The sequence below is a fragment of the Chelmon rostratus genome, chromosome 11 (assembly GCF_017976325.1).
Source record: "Chelmon rostratus isolate fCheRos1 chromosome 11, fCheRos1.pri, whole genome shotgun sequence".
Lineage (NCBI taxonomy): Eukaryota > Metazoa > Chordata > Actinopteri > Chaetodontiformes > Chaetodontidae > Chelmon > Chelmon rostratus.
In genome coordinates this window covers 11,407,874-11,428,989 of record NC_055668.1, presented here as the reverse complement: position 1 = coordinate 11,428,989, position 21,116 = coordinate 11,407,874, and the positions used below count along the sequence as shown (strand labels likewise).

Here is a 21,116-nt window from a genome sequence, read left to right as displayed (position 1 = left end):
TCATCACAAACTTTACATGGGAAGAAAACATGTTCTATATACTGTGATGCAAGGAAACACAAGGCGTTGTAAATGACTGATATCATCATTTTATTTCTTTAAATACAGGTATCATTAAATACTGACACAACTTCCACCACAGCCTTCCTTCTTTCATCACAAATGAAAATGACATGTAATGCAGCTCCTGTCGTCGTCATCGAGGCCGATTTCTGTGAGGCTACTTCAGGAGAGCATGCGCCCATCATGGTGCTACACATTCATGAGGCACAAACATTTGGTTTCCAAATTAAAAAAGAAAACAATCTCATTCATATTTTCTGTCAGTTTGTTCATTAAATCAACAGTTTCTAAGCACTCTGACGATGCTAAGTACACTGAAAAGAAATCAAACATAGCAGAAAAAAGCCATTAATAATTCTATGTAACAAGCCTGCTGTTGACGAACTCTGAAGCACTGGCAAAACAAGCAGTGCTCCTTAATTAAAGAAAGGAAAATTACATCCAAATCTTGATTCTTTTTTTTTTTTTTTTTTCGCATGCTCTTCCAACACAGAGAGCTAAAAGCTGTTGAACCCAATTCATTAAAAACCAAGAGTAACTGAAACTTGGAAAACACGTCGGCCGCACTTGGTCCTTTACATTTCACACACAGTGCAGGTATGCCAGTACAGTAACACTTGCAGCAAAAACCTAAACTCGGGGTGGAAAAAGCCCCTCTAGCACAATATTAAACCTCAGACAAAAACAAGCTAAATGAACTTTGAAAATGTTACAGCTGTCAAAACTTAGGAATCATTATTTTACACCAATTAGCTTCTCAGAAAACAAGCAAGCAGAGGAGTTTGTGCAGACTCATGCTTCATGGTACTTTATCTTAAAAGGTATATTAAAGCCCACTATAGATATTGTCACCACGTAACCTTTTAAAGGGTCTAGAAAGTGCTTAGAGAATTTAAAAACGTAAAGTTTATGTCTCCAAATAAAGCTTTGACTTAAAGTTTTGGAGCCGTCTCTGCTGCCGCGGCAACTGTGTCTCCTCCAGGAGAAAAATGACCAATTTGTGTCAGTTTCAAACTGGTGATAAGTGAATTCTCAAGGTAGGATTGAGTTGGAGGACGCTCCCAGAATCCCAACGTCATCAATAATATTGACTGCGAAAGACACAACAATCGGTCTGAGCTCTCTCATTAAGGGGAAGGATGTGTCAACTCAAAACAAGGCTGGGGCCCACAAGACACCTCCGCAATAACTCCTTAAAAGCAATAAATTACATTATGACAAATCACTGACGGCCATTTATTTGTTTATGAAATTGTACTTTCTAGTCCCTTTAAGTTATGGTTGGGATGTCCGAGCGAATGCTGATTTCAGTGCACATATTCATCATCGCTTAAGTCTGAGTCATCGGCCTCCACCTCCCCTTCAATCACCGACTTCTTCCCTCTGCAGCAGGACACGGCCAGTCCGATGAGGAACGCCTAAAAATAATAAGCAAAGCACACATTAGGAGATATTTCATGAGGATCATTTGATCAATACAATGCATCACCAGCGCCGGGAAAGGGGCTATTAAATGATTTGCCGAGGAGATTAGCCGTGTGCAGTCTTGAAAAATCATTTTCCAGTAACCTTTTTCTGTGCAGAAATTACATTATGTGCCTCTCCTCTCACGCTCGTCCCCAAAGAGAAGCCTCTTGAACTGCTTTTGAGCAAATTAAATGTTTTCGAAATTGTTGTTTCTGCGAATGTTTTATTGTTCCAAAGATACAAAACTGCTTTCATTGTTTTTCATTCATCTTCGGCAAAAATGAGAGCAATCCAACCTGCGCGAGCGAAGCTACGAACACTCCACCCAAATTCTCACTCTGCTTTAAAAAAAACAAAAAGATGATGTTTTGTGTACATCCTTGGACTTACCCCAATAAAGGCCCAGTTACCAAAATAGTAGATGGTGCTGAAGAACCAGAACTTGTGGAGGAAAAGATAGGATCTGGTCACTGTGCACTGGTCTGAAAGGGCAGAGAAAACACAAGAGCGGCCTCTTAAGTCTTAGTCAACAACAGTTTAAAATAAAATACACACTGTATTAGAAGTAAAAAATTCAATCTACACAATAACAGCATGTTAAGTCTGGATTCGACATGTTTGTCGGCTCATTGTTACCATATTTTGAATCCTACAAAGTCTTTTCCACCATTTGTTTCACAGTAGTGCCAAATTCTTTCTTTTATTTCTCATGTCTTCAATTAGAGAACATCTAAAAATATTTCATTACTCTGCTGCAGCCACGTGGAATTTTGATTTGGTAGTGTTTTTGCAAGGTTACTTGATTATTTTTAAAAAACTGAAGACACTACAATTTGGAAGATGAGTTGATACCTAACAAAATGAAAACCGAAACAAAAGTTTAACTCAGTCTTAAAACACAGTGAAAAACATTTCAGGCTTTTCTCTCGAATGTTCAGCACCAAGTCTCACACTCTTTGATGCCAGTGGCATGTCATGAACTTGTGCCGTTTGAGGAGTGGTGTTAAAGGCCATCGCTCCTTCCACAAAAGCAGAATTTAAAATACTGTTGCACAGGTTCAGTGTTGACCTCAGGGAAAAGATATCTGTCACAAAAAGTCCCAAGGTTCACTTTCTGAGCCGCTCCTGAAGAAGACGCCTGCGGGATATGGCCCAAACCTTCAGGGCTGGCGAAGTGAGCGAACTTGAGTTTAGAATTATTTATCACACGTTGTCGCATTTACTTCCAATATCCATTTTTCATAATTGCCAACGTTATAAAGCTTAATGTTTTTCATTAAAAAGTTTGCTAAATCCCTCCATCCCAAGACATCCTCTGCCATAATGCTTCTTCTTCTCTGTTTTTGATGAACTGATACTGAAACCCTTGAAGGAAAGAAGGAATCATTATAGAAAGTAAGAAAACTACATTCCTCCTGCAAAGTGACGGATGAGGTGGGAAGTTAAGAGAAGAATACTTGGGCGCAGGTAAAGGAGGAATAAAGAAAGTAAAAAAGACAGATATGTAGTTCGAGGAGACAAGATTTCTGTCTTAAGAGAACTCCGAGGAGACGGATCTCGTCTTGGGTGTGCGCCGTCATCCAGAGAAATGGGACACATCTACTTCTACACAATGTTTATAGTTGCACACGAGTAGCACTTGTTATACATCTGTGTTATAAAGAGGTCTGCACTCACTTAAGAGCCAAAAAGCGGCTTCTATTACTACATGGAGCAGGGCCTCAGGCAATTTTGTCACTATAACTAAAAAAGACAACCAGCCCTCTTAAAGAGGAAAGCCGTGTCACTGTCAGCGTGAATGTGGCTTCACCAATAGATGAAGCCGGAATGATGCAACATTTAATGGAGCCTTGCATCAAATACATCCAGTATTACACGTTGAAAAGGCAAGAGGTAAAAGCGCAGACACGCAACAAGACGCCAACAAACTGTGAGAGGACGGTGGACCGCGGGTCATGGCTTATGCATGTAACCCCCGATTCTCTCTTTCAAATGAAATTCACAACATTACATGTATTGCACCCACATGTACAAATTATCATAAAAAAGTTATATATGTCTGGTTTGTACTAACTTCAAAATATGTGGAAGATATCTCGTTTTTTTTGAACAGCTATGGCCGATCGAGGTCTTGCTGAAATCGATCCATCCATCTTTGCGCCTGCCTTTGATATCTTACAACAAAGTGCAGCCTTAGCCATGATTGAATAAACCAGTTCAGAGTCCACGAGTAAAACCTGATTTACCAGGCAGCGGCTAACTTATTCATTTACTAAAGTGACATTTCTCTTCTGTCACCACTTGTTTTTGTTGATATCACAAAGCACTACTACTACTGCATACGTGACTGCGAGCTTGAGCGTACATACATGATAAAAAACTGAAGGTTGTACAGTAGTGATCCACACAGTGAACCAATCTGAGCTTTTCCTATACAGCATTTTCTGGGAGCACATCTCAAACTGGCCTTGGTAGAGGCGACTTTAGAGCTGCGAGCCAAATGACACTTTGTCGCCGTGAAATCAAAAATCTGATGATGCAAACTAACTTATTGCTTATAGAATCCAATTGCTTTCTGTCTGTGGAGCAGCGCTCTGCTTTATGCTGGTGACACCACCTTTGAGCCCGAGCTCTCCGGCTTGTTACAGAACTGATGCTGCTATTGATCTGACCGGCACAGACGGCAGGAATAATATAAGAATCCTCGAGCTGAGTCATTCCCCTTTATGTGCATGAATGGGTGTTGGCAGGCATGGGAAATGCTGATGACGTCAAATGTGGAAAGTGCCAATGATATGCGCGCAGTGTCTGGGTCTCTCTTCAGTGCCCCAATTGTTTTTGTGTATGTCTGTTTGTGTGTGTGTGTGTGTGTGTGTGTGTGTGTGTGTGTGTGTGTGTGTGTGTGTGTGGAAACACTTGAAGAAAGGGAAGGGAAAAGAAAGACACGCTTCCCTTCAGATCACACGTATTAATTAGCTTAGCCACACATGCTGAGGCAATAAAAGAACAAATTGTTTCAATATACTCCTAATCAGGCTTCTATAATTTCAGCAGAACAAGGCAAGAGAGTGAGTCCGCGAGGCTGAGGTGAAGACGAAATGCACTGTCTGGCTATGTTAGAGAGCCATCTGGAGCATTAACGCTAACCCTGCTGAGCTGCTCCTATCACACTGTTTCTTACACAGCTCTTCACACTGACTTGAACCCCATGAACAGTGCAATCAGACTTATACCAAGCGACGTGACATGAGGGTCCACAGCAATAACTCAGTGTGGTTTACAATTTATTCATTAGAGCCAGTTTTTTTTTTTCTCCAAGAGCTCTCTCCTCTACACTGTTGAATTAAAAAACAAACAGGAAAATCGCGGTGGGTGCTGCTTCACGGAAGGTAAAGATAAGCTGGAGTGGGCTCACGGGAGCTCTGAAGGTGTACCAACAATCAGCCTGTACTCCACCAGGATCAACAGATAACAGGAGAAGCAAGTCTATATTCATCCCCATGACCCCGCTCTCTTCCTCCTGCTCCTCAGCCATCTGTAGCTCTCCAGCTGCTCACCTGAATTGCAGAGCTCCGAGTGGGACCTGCAGATGGTTCACAACAGTGGTCTGCCGAAATATATTATCATGTACACCACTGACCCACTTCACCTTGAAATCATTACCGTACTCTGATAAGAGCATGGGGCAGCATGTGAGTGCAGGTAATTTCACCTTGACTCATGATACCCGGGTGAGTGCTGCCCCGTGTAGCATGATGCATTATGTATAGCTTTCAACTCTGCATTCAAAGACAACCACATGCCTAAAACCCTGAACACACACACACACACACACACACACACACACACACACACACACACACTGTGTTCTTTGTGAAAGCCTCTATATCAGCAAGCACTCGTGTTCCTACACCGTACGCTTTTACTTTCTCTCCATCTAAAAAGCAACTGAGCACTTTCATTCCAATGTCCTTTGAGGACGCTGATGTTCATTCAACAGAACTATTTTCAAAACTCCGGCTTCTCATATTAGTGTTGTCGATGAATGTTCACCAAAAGCATCTTTTCACTATGCAAAATCTTTTTTTTTTTTTTTTTCCCCCACTGGCAGAGAAAATCCATTTGAGCAGTGTTCAAGGCCTCCAGATGCAGACACAAAAAACAACATATGCAGAAGTAACCTTACCTTACTGAACCTAACCTTAACCTTAACCTTAACCACTCGCTACACGGACGTGAAGACAAGAAAGCCAGTTCCAGCTATTCACACTGCAGCTCTCATTTTCTACTACTACTGGTAATGATTAAATGACTCTACTCATCATGGTCATTTCTGAGACCTGGGGATGCAGATGCATGTCTAAAACTGAGTACACTCCGTCATCAGACAATCACCCAACTTGTTAACAACCCTCCCATTATTTGGAGTCTGGTTTTAGGCGGTTTTAGCTTGTACATCCAATATTCACTCTCCTTCTGGCTGTTTTTTTTTTTTTTTTTGGTCTCAACCAGCTCCTGAGGGAAGCAGCTGGCTTTCAGCAGCTTTTTGCAGCAAGAAGAATAAAGAAAAATATTGCTCAGAGCACAGAGTATCATTTTAATTAGACTTCTTTAAAGCTCAATTTTAATCAGACAGTGTTCTAAATTCTATTACTTAATAGTGGAAGTCTTTTGGTATAATACCAAGCAAACAGCTATTCTTTGAAACTGAATTTTCCTTTAATAAGTATGGGGCGTCTGAATGACAGGATGGACATTTTTCTTTCACAAGAAGCAGTTTTGATTGACGTGATCCCCTTGATGCAAAGAAAATTACTATTAATTTGTGCTGGGCTTGAGGGAGTCTCCTGTTGAAACTTGCTTGGGCACCTGACATCTCAGAGGCAACACATAAAATTACGACCATCTTTCCCCCGAAGCTCTTTAAAACAATGCTGTGGAAACTGGCAAGTTGCTAGGTAACAGACAGCAGTCCATAGTGTGAAAACACTCCTCTGTATTAGAAGTTTCATTACTGGGATTCAAACTAGAAATAATGTGATATGACTTCTAAGGTAGGAAAAAAAAAGGACTTCAGCTCTTGGTTACAATTCAGCTTAAACTGCCAGAAAGACTTTTATACAGAATGAGATAGGATTCAGGAGTCTTATACCATAATATTTCAAATTTTATTTCTAACAGTGTCGACCTTAACGTTGAAAAAAAACCTGGGGGTTGGATTTATTGATATTAAGTGTGAAATAAACTTTCCTTGCAGCAAAAGGGCCATCTTATATGTTTTGAGCTGCCTTACCATAAAAACTGAACACTAGGAACACTTGCATGATGTAAGAAATGCCTTCACTGTACACACACAACGCACGGGGGGTTTTCGAGGATCTGACAGAAATTTGGCTAAAGATCTTTTGGTTTTTGGGAGGAAATTGAGTGAGGAGTGCTGCGGACAGAATGTCATTAAAATCATTGGAGAAACTGTCAAGATAACTAATGTGACCAATAATGGGAGTTGCAGATGTGATGATGTAGGCGTTAACATGACAGCAATAAACAACAGAGGAGACAGTTAATTTCTTGGGTGAGGGAGTGATCATTAGAAATGGACACAAAGACAGATAAATCTGTGATGGAAGGCGTCATAATGGAATAAAATCAAACGCATCAATAAGTGAGATGAAGGCCTTTTTAAATGAGTCTGATGGATTATTAACATTTGAGCGCCTCAATAATTAGACAATTGCCAGGCAGACAAAGAAAAAACATGATATATAGATCATATCATCCGAAAGGGAGGCAAGTACAAAAAGGAACATCTTACAAGGGCAGATGATGGATGTAGATGAACTTAGATGCGAGTCAGAGTTTCTGATCAAAGCCACTCGCCCACCATAAGTAGCATCACGGTGGTAAGAATAATTGAAAGAGCAACCTCATCTACTGCTGAGAACTCCTCAGTTTCAGCCAGGCAATCAGCCAATTTCATAAAATAACTTGAAAATAAAGTGAGTGAATATACTCAAATCTGCAACCTATTGTAATTGCTTGGTACTTTATTAAATGAGGACAGTACAGTGTGGATGATTAGTTGTTCTCTATCAAAATAAAAAGCTACAACAAAGAGTAACCAAACTTGGAGAGACTTAGCAATGCAAGGGTTCAACGGCTTGAGAGAGAATGAGTATGGATATAAGATGAAATGGACTGAGATGAAGCTTTTTCCCAGCAAAAATAAACAGCTGCATAAATAAGGAGGAGAACAGCATCGTTACTGAGTGCCAAAACCAGAGAACAGAAGTTCCAGTAATGCAGAAGCAGAACAGGTACCCAGACTCTTCTATACGCTGTGTTAAATCACACACTGAAGAAGACTTTGCCGTCTTTCCTGAGGATTCATTTCCATTATGCTGAGTAGATGAATAATGGTGTGGGAATGACCTTAGAGTACATAATGGAGAGCTTGACACTGAGTACCTGCTCACCAAGATGTTGGTGTCATTACGCCACTGTGACCAACTGGCCAATCAGGCACCAGCTTGACTTCTACAGTCTTTTGCCTTTGCTGTCTTTTGATCCAGTGTGACACGAAGGCTTATTACAAAGTGATGCGCTTCCAGAGCCTGCTTCAAATTCTATTTTTCATTTTCTACCACAGCGTATCCCCATTCTTATTCTTCACATCCAGCCCGAAATTCAGAGGACATTTCAATTCATATCCATGGTCATGCAACTGTTTCTCTCCCAGGAGACATGGCATGAAGAATACTATTTCTATGTTTACAAAAATACAGATATAGCATGCTGCCTGGCTGTAATGCTGTGGCTCTGGATTTGTTGAAAGAAAATTGCAAGAGCTTGCTAGATGCAACTACGAAAATATTTGAATAGCAAAAATATACAGAATGTAACAGTTGTCTACAAAAAAGGGGCCGGGTCATGGTTAGAGTATGCGAATACAGGTATAGTAGGGTACAGCATGTGTACATGTGGTACATATTCTCCTATGGACTGCTGTATTGTATTTTTTGTAAATGCGATAAAAACTTTGTCATTTACTATCATCCTCACTTTTGTCTATTTAATCTTGACTTTTCAGATTGAAGATCTTCAGATTGTCACAAACAAAAAAAACATTTACAGCACAAATGACCAGACAGTTCAGTCAGATGATGAAGCTGACTGATGGCACGTAGCCATTCAGTCATCTACATCTATCCCTCTCTCCATCTCTGCCTTTTCACTGATACAGATATTGTAAAGGAAAACCACCTCATACCAACAGTCAATGAGAATGAGAAAAAAGAGCTACTGTATGTAAATTGGGAAAGAACAAGTTGCACTCTTTTCACCAACAAAAGAAATCTTTCACCTGTTACTTTCTACAGTATATCAGTCGATAAGCTTTTGATTGTATTCCCTCTCAGTCGCATGTGTTGTCTCTGCTTGACACTTCCTCCTCCTCATGGTAGGTGGTACAACGGCTGTTATGAAAGCAGGAGCTATTTCCAAGTGGACAAAATAGGACCAGTTCCACTAAGCCAGTCAACACAGAGAGCAGAACTACTGCTGGCCATTGTCCTAGTGACTCCACCAGTCCTTTAATATAACTGCACTGAAGAGTGCCAAAACCTCTGCGTAAATGAACAGATCCCACAATCCTTTGACATGTGCCCTCAGCAATTAACAGTACTTGGGCAAAAACTGATTACTGTTCTTACCAACTGAGGGTCCTGTGGTGCCAGGAACACATTTAACTTTATTTCACTCACTTAATCCAGCTCAGTTTCAACAGCTCTCTTTAACTCCTCTACAGATACAAAACAGCTTCCGGGCTGCAACGAAACAACGTGACGAAGTGGTGCAGAATCATGGCTGAATCTGAATGGGCTATTTGTGATAGTTGGGGGACAGGAAACAAATGATTTGTTTGAGGAAAAACAAATAACCAAACAAAGAGAAGACAATTAATTTCCACAATTCTGTCTGAACAGTCGTGTAAACAAGAGTGTTATGGGGGATTGTCAGTTTATGTAATTACTGTATGTTGGCATTATTGTCAAGTGTAAACAAGATGGATTAATATTTAGGTTTTTCTTTTTTTACTTTTGCAGTACTTGCTTTTTATTTTTTATTTTCTCTCACTGTGTTTATTTGTATGCACCAAAATACCTTCCATGGCATTAAACCTGATTCAAACTCTGACTGAATGCAACCTTACTAATCACTTGGGTAGATGTGACTAAAAGCAATCAAAAATACACAATGTTTCTTGTCTTTTATTTTCATTTCATTTAATAATATAAATTTGAATAAAAGCTGTTGTAATTGCATAGATCCGTGCATAGATAGTGTGATATCAGTGGAAAATGGCTGCCATGTGAATTTGGTGTGTGCCACCTCTTCCTATATTATAATGGAAACATAGCTAATACAAAAACGAGCACAGTGATTTAACAGCAACTTAATAGGTTAGTCAAGACAGCTATCAGCTAATCAATTTAGGCAAAGTTTATTTCATTACAACGTTTAAACACAGCCTAGCATTCCCACAAGCAGGAGAGAACCTAAATGTGTGTGTCGACACATCAGATTATGGTAAACAAACATCTTACCTTTGATCTCTGCAGTTACTCGCCTGCCTCTGCTTTATCTTTCTATTTTCTGCCTGTCTTACCCTGTCTCAATGCATTTTCAGTACTGTTGGATGAAGTGAAAATTATTCATGAAACCTGAGTCGATAATGGCTATCTCTAACATCTCTGCTGTACTCAGGCATATACCTCATTGTCATTCCAAACTTTCCTGCCACAACGTGTCCAGACTCACATGTGTCTCTTTATGGCAATGGAAGGCACTACAGGGAACGTCTTCATAGGAACTGACACACTGTAGGAGATTCTCCACACAACATGTTCTTAACATGGAACCCAAAGATGTGATAATAATACCACTGACAATACAGCTACAGACATACTGTAAATAAAACATATATTATAACAGGACCACGCAGCACATCCTCTACTGGGAATTCTGGGAATTTGATGCTATTTAAAACATTTATTACCATTTAGGACGATAAAATGTATCTTTTTTTTTTAAAATAACTGTTTACAGGTCAGCCTTGCTTTCAATATTTGGTATAATTCTTGTAGAGACGATAACCAACTTCATGCAGTATGGACAAAAAAAAAAAAAAACTTCTAGCATCAACTAAAACACATTAACATAAAAACTGTAAACAACCAGAATAAAACTAAACATAATGAAGTCCTGAGAGAGAATATAGATATCAAACATACATACTATAATATACCTTTAATATACTATACCAAACAATAATGCAATGATTTAAGACTGGCACAGTCAAAGGGCAAATGTAAGAGGAAATATAAAATATTTAGAAAGCATCAAATATGATTAATATTTAATTAACTGAAATAATTAACAACTCCTACTTAACGTTACTCTTTTCTTATTACATTCTTGACATTTAGACCCATTAACACACATTAACTACTCTAATTGCAATGCAATTCTGCGTCTTCTGGGACGGCATTTATGGCCCAACATCTTGATTCATTTGAATTTAAAAAATTTTCCCCCACATTAACACACCCCCTGTAACGCAAGTAAACACACGCACCAACAGGTTAAAGACAGACTTTGTGGTTGACTGTAAGTCTAAAAGCCTGCCTAATTGTGTCAGTGGAAGAGCAGGGCGGGAACCTGAGATATGACACGTATACCAAAGAATAAAGTATGTTTATGATCTTGTTTGTTTCCTTTGAAGCTTTGTAGGAATGATAGATGTGACAATTGCATCATATGCACTCCATCACCAACAGAGCCTTACTTGAGCACTCGGCAAATGAATAAATTAACGTAATAAAGCTCAGTGGTATAATGTACAATCACACATCTGTGTTTTCATGGCTGATTTACTGTAATAAGTGTTGGCAAGGAGACAGCAAGAGGCCATGTTCTGCATTACTAAATGTTTGTCCTTGGTATTATTCCCTCTAATGAATAATGAATGCGATAAAGACTACTGAACACTGTTCTACATGAAATGGTCAGGTTGTACACTGTCCTTCCTTTCTTCTAGTATGGGCTCGACTTGTGAAGAATAAATCTTTGATGATGTTTTGTAAGTTCTTCGAGCATCTCACAATTGGACCAGTGCTACCTTACTGTGCTAGCAGAGATGACAGACTTACCCTCAGGCGCGTCAGCATCACAGATCCTTGTGGTGCCAAAAGTAGCATTCCCAGATGTAGGACCTGCTGAGGGCATCTGACTCTGATCAAAAAACACAAGAGGCATGTATCTGTTTAGCAACGAAACACTGCAAACTTCTTTATGCAGAACAAACAGGCTTAGGATGAAGGCTCATAAAACCGTAATCTGTGAAAATGGCTTTTTAGTAATAAATAACAGAATGACCTTAAGTTTTTCAAAATAACAGAAAGATCACCTGGAAACTTTGGTTCCAAATAATGCTCTGAGTTTGCCATAGATAACAGAGCAATACTGTCTTTTTGTTTACAGTAAACCAGAACAACAGGCAATTAGACTGTAATTCACAGTACTTTAATTCCCTTTTCCTTTTTCTGTAATGTTGATGGGAGGCATAACCGCCTGTTTAATGTCTTTGCTACATTCCACTCCAGTATATCAGCTGGCAGTACGTAGAACATTAGGTGTAACATCAATTGACAAGGGGTCATTCCTTCAAACGGCACCAGCCAAAAAAACAAGAAGAGGAAGAAGAAGATGGATGGAGAACCTGTCACAAAGGCTAAAAGTCAGTGCAAGTATCTCACCAAATGGGAGGAAACTTACACTTACTTAATGAAGAGCAACGTCGGTCAATGTCATGCTTTTCGTGAAATATGCCGCATGGGTTTTAGTGTCACACGGAGGGAAAAGTGACAAACCTGCCAAACATAACTGCACCCAACAGGCACAGAAACATGCTCCACCAATGATTGCATACACACTATCTCTCCCATCCATTTTCTTCAAGCATTATATAAATAAACTAAGTGCTGAATTTATTTGCCCTTTCTTTGTTTTCATGTATATAATGCAGGGACGGTCATAGCATTTCAACCCAGTATCTGATTCTGACTCTAACTGTAGTCACTTAATGTAGGAACCAGTTAACGCAATGCTTGTTGCTGATATTTTAAAGCAAGTGGTTGCGCTGTGGTGATTTTAGGATTCTCTGAGTGCATCCTTTCTAAATGTAAGGAGAATGTGGACAGTGGTGAGGGTGGAATGGCCCATGGCGCGGTGCCGGGAAATTTCCCTTATTTTCAAATCCCAGTGTTGACAGGTATGATTCTCCTCGCCTTGCCCTCCTCTTCCAAGCATGAAGGAGAACCTACGGTGGCCATGAAAAACATTAAACAAGCACAGCTCTCTGCATGGTCTGTCCTTTCTGAGCTACCGTAAACATGGCAGAGCATTATGGCGGCCTCCATGGATGAGGACCTGCTCCCTCTGTAGATATAAAGAGCTCATCTAAGGTAACAAAAAATGAGCGGTTTTTATTTTCAGGTGATTCTACACTCACGAAAACATACTTATGAACATTATATTCTTTTTTTGCCAATAGATCCCCAGAAGTCCTACACACTGGACTTTAAGGATAACTTTCATTGAGAAGAACTAACTAAAAGAGCACCTAAGGAATTTGCTGTGCACAATACTGAATATCCAGTGCATACAGACTTCACTGTATATGCTAGGCTGGTTAAAAATGTCACTAAGAGACAATGTATTCAAATGCCATAAGTGAAAGCAGAGAGGAATAAGCCGTGTTTACTCTGTGAGTCATATGGAGCTGGTTTTAAAAGGTTATTTTCTCTCATTTAAAGAGAGGATGTTTCAGCAAAAACACGCTGGTTCATTTTAATTATGTTGTTCAAAAGATTTTTTGAAACGAAGCATAGACACGAGGGTGCATCTAAACTACATGCACACACCCACACAGAGAGCACGAGAGAGAGAGCAGAGCGACATCAGATCACACGGAGGGTAGACAGTCAAACAACAGATCCACAAGTAATAGCCACACAGGCTACAGATAAACAGAATCCAGAAAGACCAAGAGTCTAAAAGCCCTGCTACCAGCCTGTGGAGACCATGCTGCCTACACCCAGCTCGTTCAGAATGGTTTGAACCCACTGCCTGATGGACACTGGCATCGTTAGAGCCGCATCCACAGCAGGACTAAAAAACCTAGAAATACACGGAAACGTATGCACATTTTTCCTCACCTGTACAAGATACTTCTGGCTGCCATACATGACATACTGTGGGGCTAGGCTGTAGATCATGTAGCTGGTGTGAAGGACAATCAAGAGAAGAATCATACAGAGGAAGAGGAGAGCCTGGGGGCGAGTTCTCTTAGGTCTTATTTTGTACAGCTGAAAAAGAAGAAAATGGTAATTTGCAATTAATAGTGTATTTGCAATGTTTTAAGGGAACACTGAAGTAGGGCCTTTGCCTACCCTTATCCAGAAGAACCAGATGCCCATGTTGCGGATGCCAGCCATGGATGTGACTACAAAGTACATGGTAATGACCGTGATCAGGATGTAATCCAATGGAAAAACCTGTGATATACCAAGGACAAAAGTCAGCTACATCTCTCAGATGCAGGAGTCACAAATAAAGTCATTATTGCTTTCAAAGCCAAACATTCAAGCTGGCTGCTTGTCAAGGATGCCTGGAGCTGTTAATGAGCAACTATCATCAATACCACTTGTTCTAGCCCAATTAATCTAAAGCAAATCTGAGCTGGTCATTGTGTAGTGCATTCAGACATTGTCAAGACTGCTGAACGCCAACAACTTTATCCCTTACCTCTTCCTATTAATCAGTAAATTGATTATTTACAGATACAGTCTAGACATAAAAGCACAGGGCATGTAACATAAATATGGATCGATTATGTGCTGTAACCTGAAATGTTTTGATTTAACCTCAAACCTGACCCCTATATAGTCCTGTATCCCATTGTTGATACGGTGCACTTAATTCCTTAATTACCAAGGTCATACTTCTAAACACTGGCCTTAGACATTTAATCAATGCCACTATCTATGAGGCAATTCTTTAATGGTCTGAGCTGTCAAGTCATTTTTTTCTCTAAATTCTGCTGTAGAATACTAAATTTAACAGAGGAGGCTTTATTCAGTTTCCAAAACTGCAGCAATGACTCAGAGGAAAGAAGCAATGGTAGCGATTTAATAATGCCAATAGCCTTAATTTTAAAAACTTAAAAGCTATGGTCATTTAAGCACATTGCTAATACTGTACATACATGCAGGGTTTCAGAATCCACAGGTTTACTGCAATAAACCTGCTTAAAATGATAGAGGCTAATCTTTTGACAACTTATAGGTCATAAGTTCGACAAAAGTAAAAGATATTAAATGAAACAAAAAGATTTTGATTATGGTTGCATTTTTATATTTTCAATCTGATTTCAAGATTGATAAACATCCAGATTCATTAAGCTCCAATTATACACTCAAATCCCAGTTACAACACTGACTTCTCAACTGTTTAAAAAATACAGGAAAAACAGAATTTCATTATTTAAATGGTACTGACAGGAAAAGCACAGAAATATATTCTAATTCATTAACCAGCATTTATGAGTTTCCAGGTTCACCAAGGTTTTTTCTCTTTTGCAAAATACATTTTTACAATGCCATGTTACCATTTATTAAACCTTTGTAAGTTTGTATTATCTGTGAACAGCAATTTGTTGTGTGCATAACGTGGATTGTGTAAATAAAATAAAGAATAATTATTAGTAACAGTTTCCTAACACACATCTTTATATAGTGCACTACACTTGTACACTGTACACCCTTCATGTTCCCTGTATTTCAAAATATGGTTCACAGAGAGACCTATATAATGAAAAACTTGAATGCATAATGTTAGTTCCCCCTGAAGAATGTACAGTGGTTTTAGATCAATAATACAGTAATTCAGTAAGATACATGGCAAAATTTCTGGTACTGTGAATAGTTAAGTGGGTAGAAGATGGACTGATCTCCAAAAGTCATGAAGTTAAAGATGAAACATCCTCTTAAACATTTTAAGCAATATTAGTGTATTATATTGGATTTAGAGGGAAAAAGGAAAGGAGCACCATACAAACGTTTGGGCACCTCAAGAGATTTGAGCTCTCAGATAACTTTTGCCAAGGTCTCTGAGCTTAATTAGTTTGTTAAGTCTGTGGCTTGTTCGTAGTCATTGTTAGGAAAGGCCAGGTGATTAAAAATTTCAAAGCTTTATAAATACTCTGACTCCTCAAACCTTGTCCCAACAATCAGCAGCCATAGGCTTCTCTAAGCAGCTGCATAGCAGTCTCAAAATTAAAATAGCTGATTCCCACAAAGCAGGAGATGGCTGTAGATAGCAAAGTGTTTTCATGTAGCCGTTTCCTCATTTCATAATGTAATTAAAAAATTACAGTTATCAAGAACAGTGGAGGTCAAGTTGAGGTCTGGAAGACCAAGAAAACAGAGAGAACTGCTCGTAAGATTCCTAGAAACTCAAATCAAGCCCCCCGTTTGACTGCAAAAGACCTTCAAGAAGATTTACGGACTGTGGAACGGTGGTGCACCGCTCTGCTGTGCAGTGACACCTGCACAAATATGACCTTCATGACCTGCATTTTGGATGCAGGTCCTGTGAACTGATTAAGTTAAAATAGAACATTTTGACCACAATGAGCAAAGGTATGTTTGGAGAAAAAAGGCTGCAGAATTTCATGAAGAGAACACCTCTCTGTCAACTGTCAAGCACATGGGTGGATCGATCATGGCACGGGGAACATTTGACTGGTAGAATGGATTCAGTTAAATTCCAGCAAATTCTGAAAGTAAACATCACACCGTCTATTCAAAAGTTGAGGATGAAAAAAAGATAGCTTCTATAACAGGATAACGATCATAAACACACCTCAAACCCCACAATAGACTACCTGAAGAGGCACAAGCTGAAGGTTTCGCAGTGGCCCTCACAGTTTCCCAATCTAAACATCATCTGTGGAAAGACCTAAAACTGTGCATGCAAGGCCCAAGAATCTCACAGAACTAGAAGCCTTTTGAAAGAAAGAATGGGCAAAAACCCTCCTAACAAGACCTAAACGCCTTTCAGCTGGCTACAAAAAGCCTTTACAAGTTGTGATACTTGCCAAAGAGGATGTTACTAAATATTGACCATACAGAGTGCCCAAACATTTGCCTCTGGCCCTTTTCCCTTTTTGTTATTTTGAAAATCTAAAAGACACAAAATTAAAAAAGTAATTGCTTGCTTAAAATATCAAATAAGTGTCATCTTTAGCTTTATGCTGTTTGGAAATTGTGTCATCTTTTACTTGTGTAGTTATTCACAGTCACAGAAACTTTGACCAGTGGCACCCAAACCTTCGCACGCCGCTGTATGAAGACACATAATTTCATAACCACTTAATTCTAAAAACCACCCTTTGGCTTGGTATGCCTTTTTTTGTCATCTTTTGGTCTTTGGTAGTCTTGCCTGCCAACCCGTATTTAAAAGTAACTGTCAAATGACATTTAAAGCAAAATAGCTCATTTTTTGTATGTACAGTGGCTGCTTTTGTAGTTGAGATTTTCTTCTTGCAAAGTTCACCTGCAGTATTTTGAAGCACAAGTTTTTTATAGTATTACTCACACATTTAAGTATAGCCAAGAATAAAGCTTTTAAATTATGCTTCATTTAGTTTAATGATGACGGAGACAAGAAAATATGGCTTTAAGCATATCTTAATTGAGGATAGTCATCTTTTCACCATGAGAGATGAGAGGATACTCACGGGTTGTAAGGCTAATAGAAGTTCATTCAGAGGATTGGTTAAATTGGTGCCAAAGATTATGAACCCAGAGCTGATGCCAGCAGAGTGGAGAGCTTTATCCAAACTGAAACACACAGAAAAAAATATACGTATATATCTCCAGCATTACACACTAATTAAAATAGAGAAATGAAACAATTACGCTGTCCAGTTTTGTCTCACTGCATGCCTTATGGCACAAATTTGTAACCTGTATTGTGTTCAGAATTATAGTATTCTAGGACATATCATGACTTACTTTGAAATGAAGAGTGCAACAGCGAACAGCAATGCAACCAGGATAAAGAAAATGCCCAACAATATCTGAAAAGAAACAAAGACAAAATACACTATATATATATGTCAATACCAAACAGTGATCTGTATCTGCAAACAAAGGAGGGATCTGCAATCATAGTGAAGCCCATTACTGAACCCCAATAAAGGAAAATATATGTTTTCAAATGCTTCTACTGGGTCAGCAAATATAACCTTTCTGTCATACATTTTGTCAAGGAGAGACCATATGGCTTGGACAGCCCCAGTTTGGCACTGTTGCCTAAGGTGACAGGGGGAAGCAATGGCACAGCCCAGGCAGAGTAGGGAGGTTGCAACCAGGGAGGCAAAACGTGGGTGGCAGCCAAAAAGGCAATAAATCCTATCAACTGCCCGCCTTCACGGGGGCCTTAGCTAAAATATCTTTTACCAGCCACAGTGATGGAAACAGCAGGCGAACACGTTGGGAAAATATATAGTACAATTAAAAGATACAGTGATTCAGAAATGTATAGGATTAACAAATCAAAAAACAAAACATGATGATATTTGATGATGATTATAGAAACACAATCACTCAATCAAATCAGCTTTGACAAAACATCCTTTGACGTAATTTCTCAATGACTGTAGCAAAGCACCAATTACAATCAAGAAACTGATAATCAACACCCTTGTCATTATTGTTTGACATGACAAAGAGTTAAAAAGTTCTGTGGTCAGACGGAGGAAAAATACAGCCATTCAAATGTACTGATTAAACTGCCCTTAACTCCTAATCAAAGCAAAGAAAACCCAAAAGAAAAGCTTGTGTTACGCAAACACAATTACGGGCTATTAAAAAGTGCAATACTACACTAAGGATTAATAAAAACTGTTTTCAAATCATGAAAAGGTGGGATTTATTTTAGTTTCTCAAATGAGTTGTTTAACAAAGTGAATATGATTGTACTATAAACTACTTATCTACACAGCTCAACTTAAAAAACTGCTTTTTACCTTTGTTTTATGATATTGTTGTTTATGATGATTGTTTTAGGAGTAATTATGTTGTGTTCCAGGCACTTTTTTACTGTAAATATTCCACATGTTCAAAAAGTCATTTTTGCTCACCACTGGTTGTGGTGAAAATAAAGCGAACATAGTTTAGAGACAGTAGCACAACTGCTCAGGAGAAATCACAATCATTTGGCTTATCACTCTACACCAGTGCCTGAGTATACAGTAAATAAATCTCCCAACTCATTACTGTTTAAATTTGAGTCTGGGGACTGTCATTAGCAGCAACCCCCTTGGTTGAAGACAAACTGTTAGAGATACTGGCTTAAAATGTTTGTGCATGCCTGCAGTGCAATAAAATACTAGAAAATGAATAGCAGTGGGAAAGTAAAATGTGTGCAAGAAGAATGATGTTGGAACTCGTGCTGCTATGTCATGTATAAACAAAAAATACGGGCAAGTCAAGCATGCATGCTATTATGAGCACAATGCATCTAGATGTGCATGACGGTTGGGTTAAGTCAAATATGAATAGGAAGGTGCACAAATTATTGCAGCAAATAAATGTGTTGCCAAAGACTTTTCATCTGGTTTTTGAAGTAGAATTTACGGTAACATTTTCTATGAAGGTACACATTCGTCATTAACCAGTTGCTTATTAGCATGCACATCAGTAGCATATTGGCTCTATGTGTACCTTAATATAAAGTGTGACCGAACTATTACCATGTTTTCCATGCCAAAGCATTTGCAAATCTGTAGTGCAATAAAATCAGTACATTTTTGATTTTTGATTTGTTTTCGGTTGAGGAAAATAACTTCCTGACTCACCACTATCACATTTAACAGAATAATTACAGCCTTGATTCTGTTATGCACAGGGATATATTGGTGGTGGCAGTCCCTGGGCTTTCACAAATTCAAATCAAATATTTTTTGAAAACTAAAAATGCATTGGGGTTTGTTCCAGAATGACAACAAAGATGCTAACGATCACAGCTGCTGCACCCTGGTAACCAAGATGTTTGGTTTGATACACAGAGAGTAAGTAGTTAGGATTGGTGGGAATAAGCAGGCTTAGGGGATTTTGGTTGTGATCATCATTTTATTCAAAGAACCGTAAAAAGTGGATGTGTTCAATGAGTCCCTAGATTCTACTTTTTCGGCAATCTTGATGGTTTAAGCTGCATAAACTACCACAGGAAACTGTAAAATGGCAGTTTATGACTGATCAAGCGATCAGTTATATCAGAATTTAATTTGGCATGGTTATTTTGTGCTGGTGCTGGTTGTGTTATTTAGTCAAGTTATCCAGTAGGGAACCATAACGCTCATCAGTGCATCATCTCCAGATGTTTGCTTGGACTAGGTCAGTGAAAGTGCAATGTTTTTAAATCTTAAACAAGTGGTGTGATAATCCCCCTCTTTTCACGGCCCCTTTAGGCAAATTTGAATATGGGCCCAACAATATTAAAATTGCATAGATGAGGTCCAGGTATTGGTTGCCCAACTCAAAAAAAGTAAAATCAAAGAGAACTTTGTGGTTGCTTTGGTTTATCCCTGGAGAACCATGAGATCCTGCCTTAGAAATGTGAGACTCCCTGAGAGACTTCAGAGTAAATTAGGTGAAGAGACTACCCGTGGGAATCATGTAAATATGCGGTTGTGTAAAGTAGAACTAAAAGTAAATCTAGAGCAGTCCAGATTAAAACTTGAGCACAAAGAAACAGTTAGGGAGGAACATGCTGAAGCCGGCGAAAAAGAGCAAAGGCATGATACTTGGCCAAACAAGAATTTCAAAATTACACAACGATTAAGAAAACACCAAATTTGCTGTAGTACATTGTGCAGCCCTACCTATGTCTGCTCAGAAATCAATTACAGAAAGGCATCAACAAAAGTTAATAATAAAGTTTGTACATTCACATCCAATATAAAGACGCTGAAAGGATTTGCTTTTGTATACAATACAATCTGTATCAGACATATACTTTACTTTTCTGAATGGAAGCCACAATAAAGACTCACCTTGACAGGCCTGAGAGCACTGCCCACTTTATTGCAGCAGTTCCTCTCTGCAATTTCCAGGTGTCTCCCCCTGCGCCGGAGGACCTGCAGTTTGCCCTCCAGCTCCTGCAGGTTGTGTCTGTCCCTTGATGAAAGGGGACGTCCATCATTACACTGTCAAAAAGACAAGAAACAACCGCGTCACCATCCAATAAATACACATATGCATAGTCACTTCTGACATGGCATAGTTGGAACCTTTATCAGGCTCAGCACAAATCATGAAAAATTGTAAGTAATTGATCGAGTCAATGATTCCCCAAAATGTCCAATCAAAAAAAAAACTAAACATTCTAAAACATATTTAACATTGTCTTTGGGTATAGTTATTGTGTCAGTGGTTGGATATATGAAGCAATAAGAT

General features: G+C 39.0%; 1 protein-coding gene across 1 annotated transcript in view; it reads right to left on the bottom strand.

The window, feature by feature from the left end:
• Nucleotides 1-75: 75 nt before the first annotated feature.
• The window catches only part of lmbrd1 (LMBR1 domain containing 1), a 59,205-nt gene continuing 38,164 nt past the window's right edge, over nt 76-21,116 (bottom strand). Inside the window, exons 9-16 of the mRNA XM_041947427.1 lie at nt 20,714-20,866; nt 17,670-17,734; nt 17,393-17,495; nt 14,043-14,147; nt 13,809-13,958; nt 11,742-11,823; nt 1,921-2,012; nt 76-1,481 (exon numbers count right to left, since the gene is read on the bottom strand). Of these exons, the coding sequence (XP_041803361.1) occupies nt 1,371-1,481; nt 1,921-2,012; nt 11,742-11,823; nt 13,809-13,958; nt 14,043-14,147; nt 17,393-17,495; nt 17,670-17,734; nt 20,714-20,866 (861 nt within the window). The 3' untranslated portion in view covers nt 76-1,370. The remainder of the gene's footprint in view (nt 1,482-1,920; nt 2,013-11,741; nt 11,824-13,808; nt 13,959-14,042; nt 14,148-17,392; nt 17,496-17,669; nt 17,735-20,713; nt 20,867-21,116) is intronic.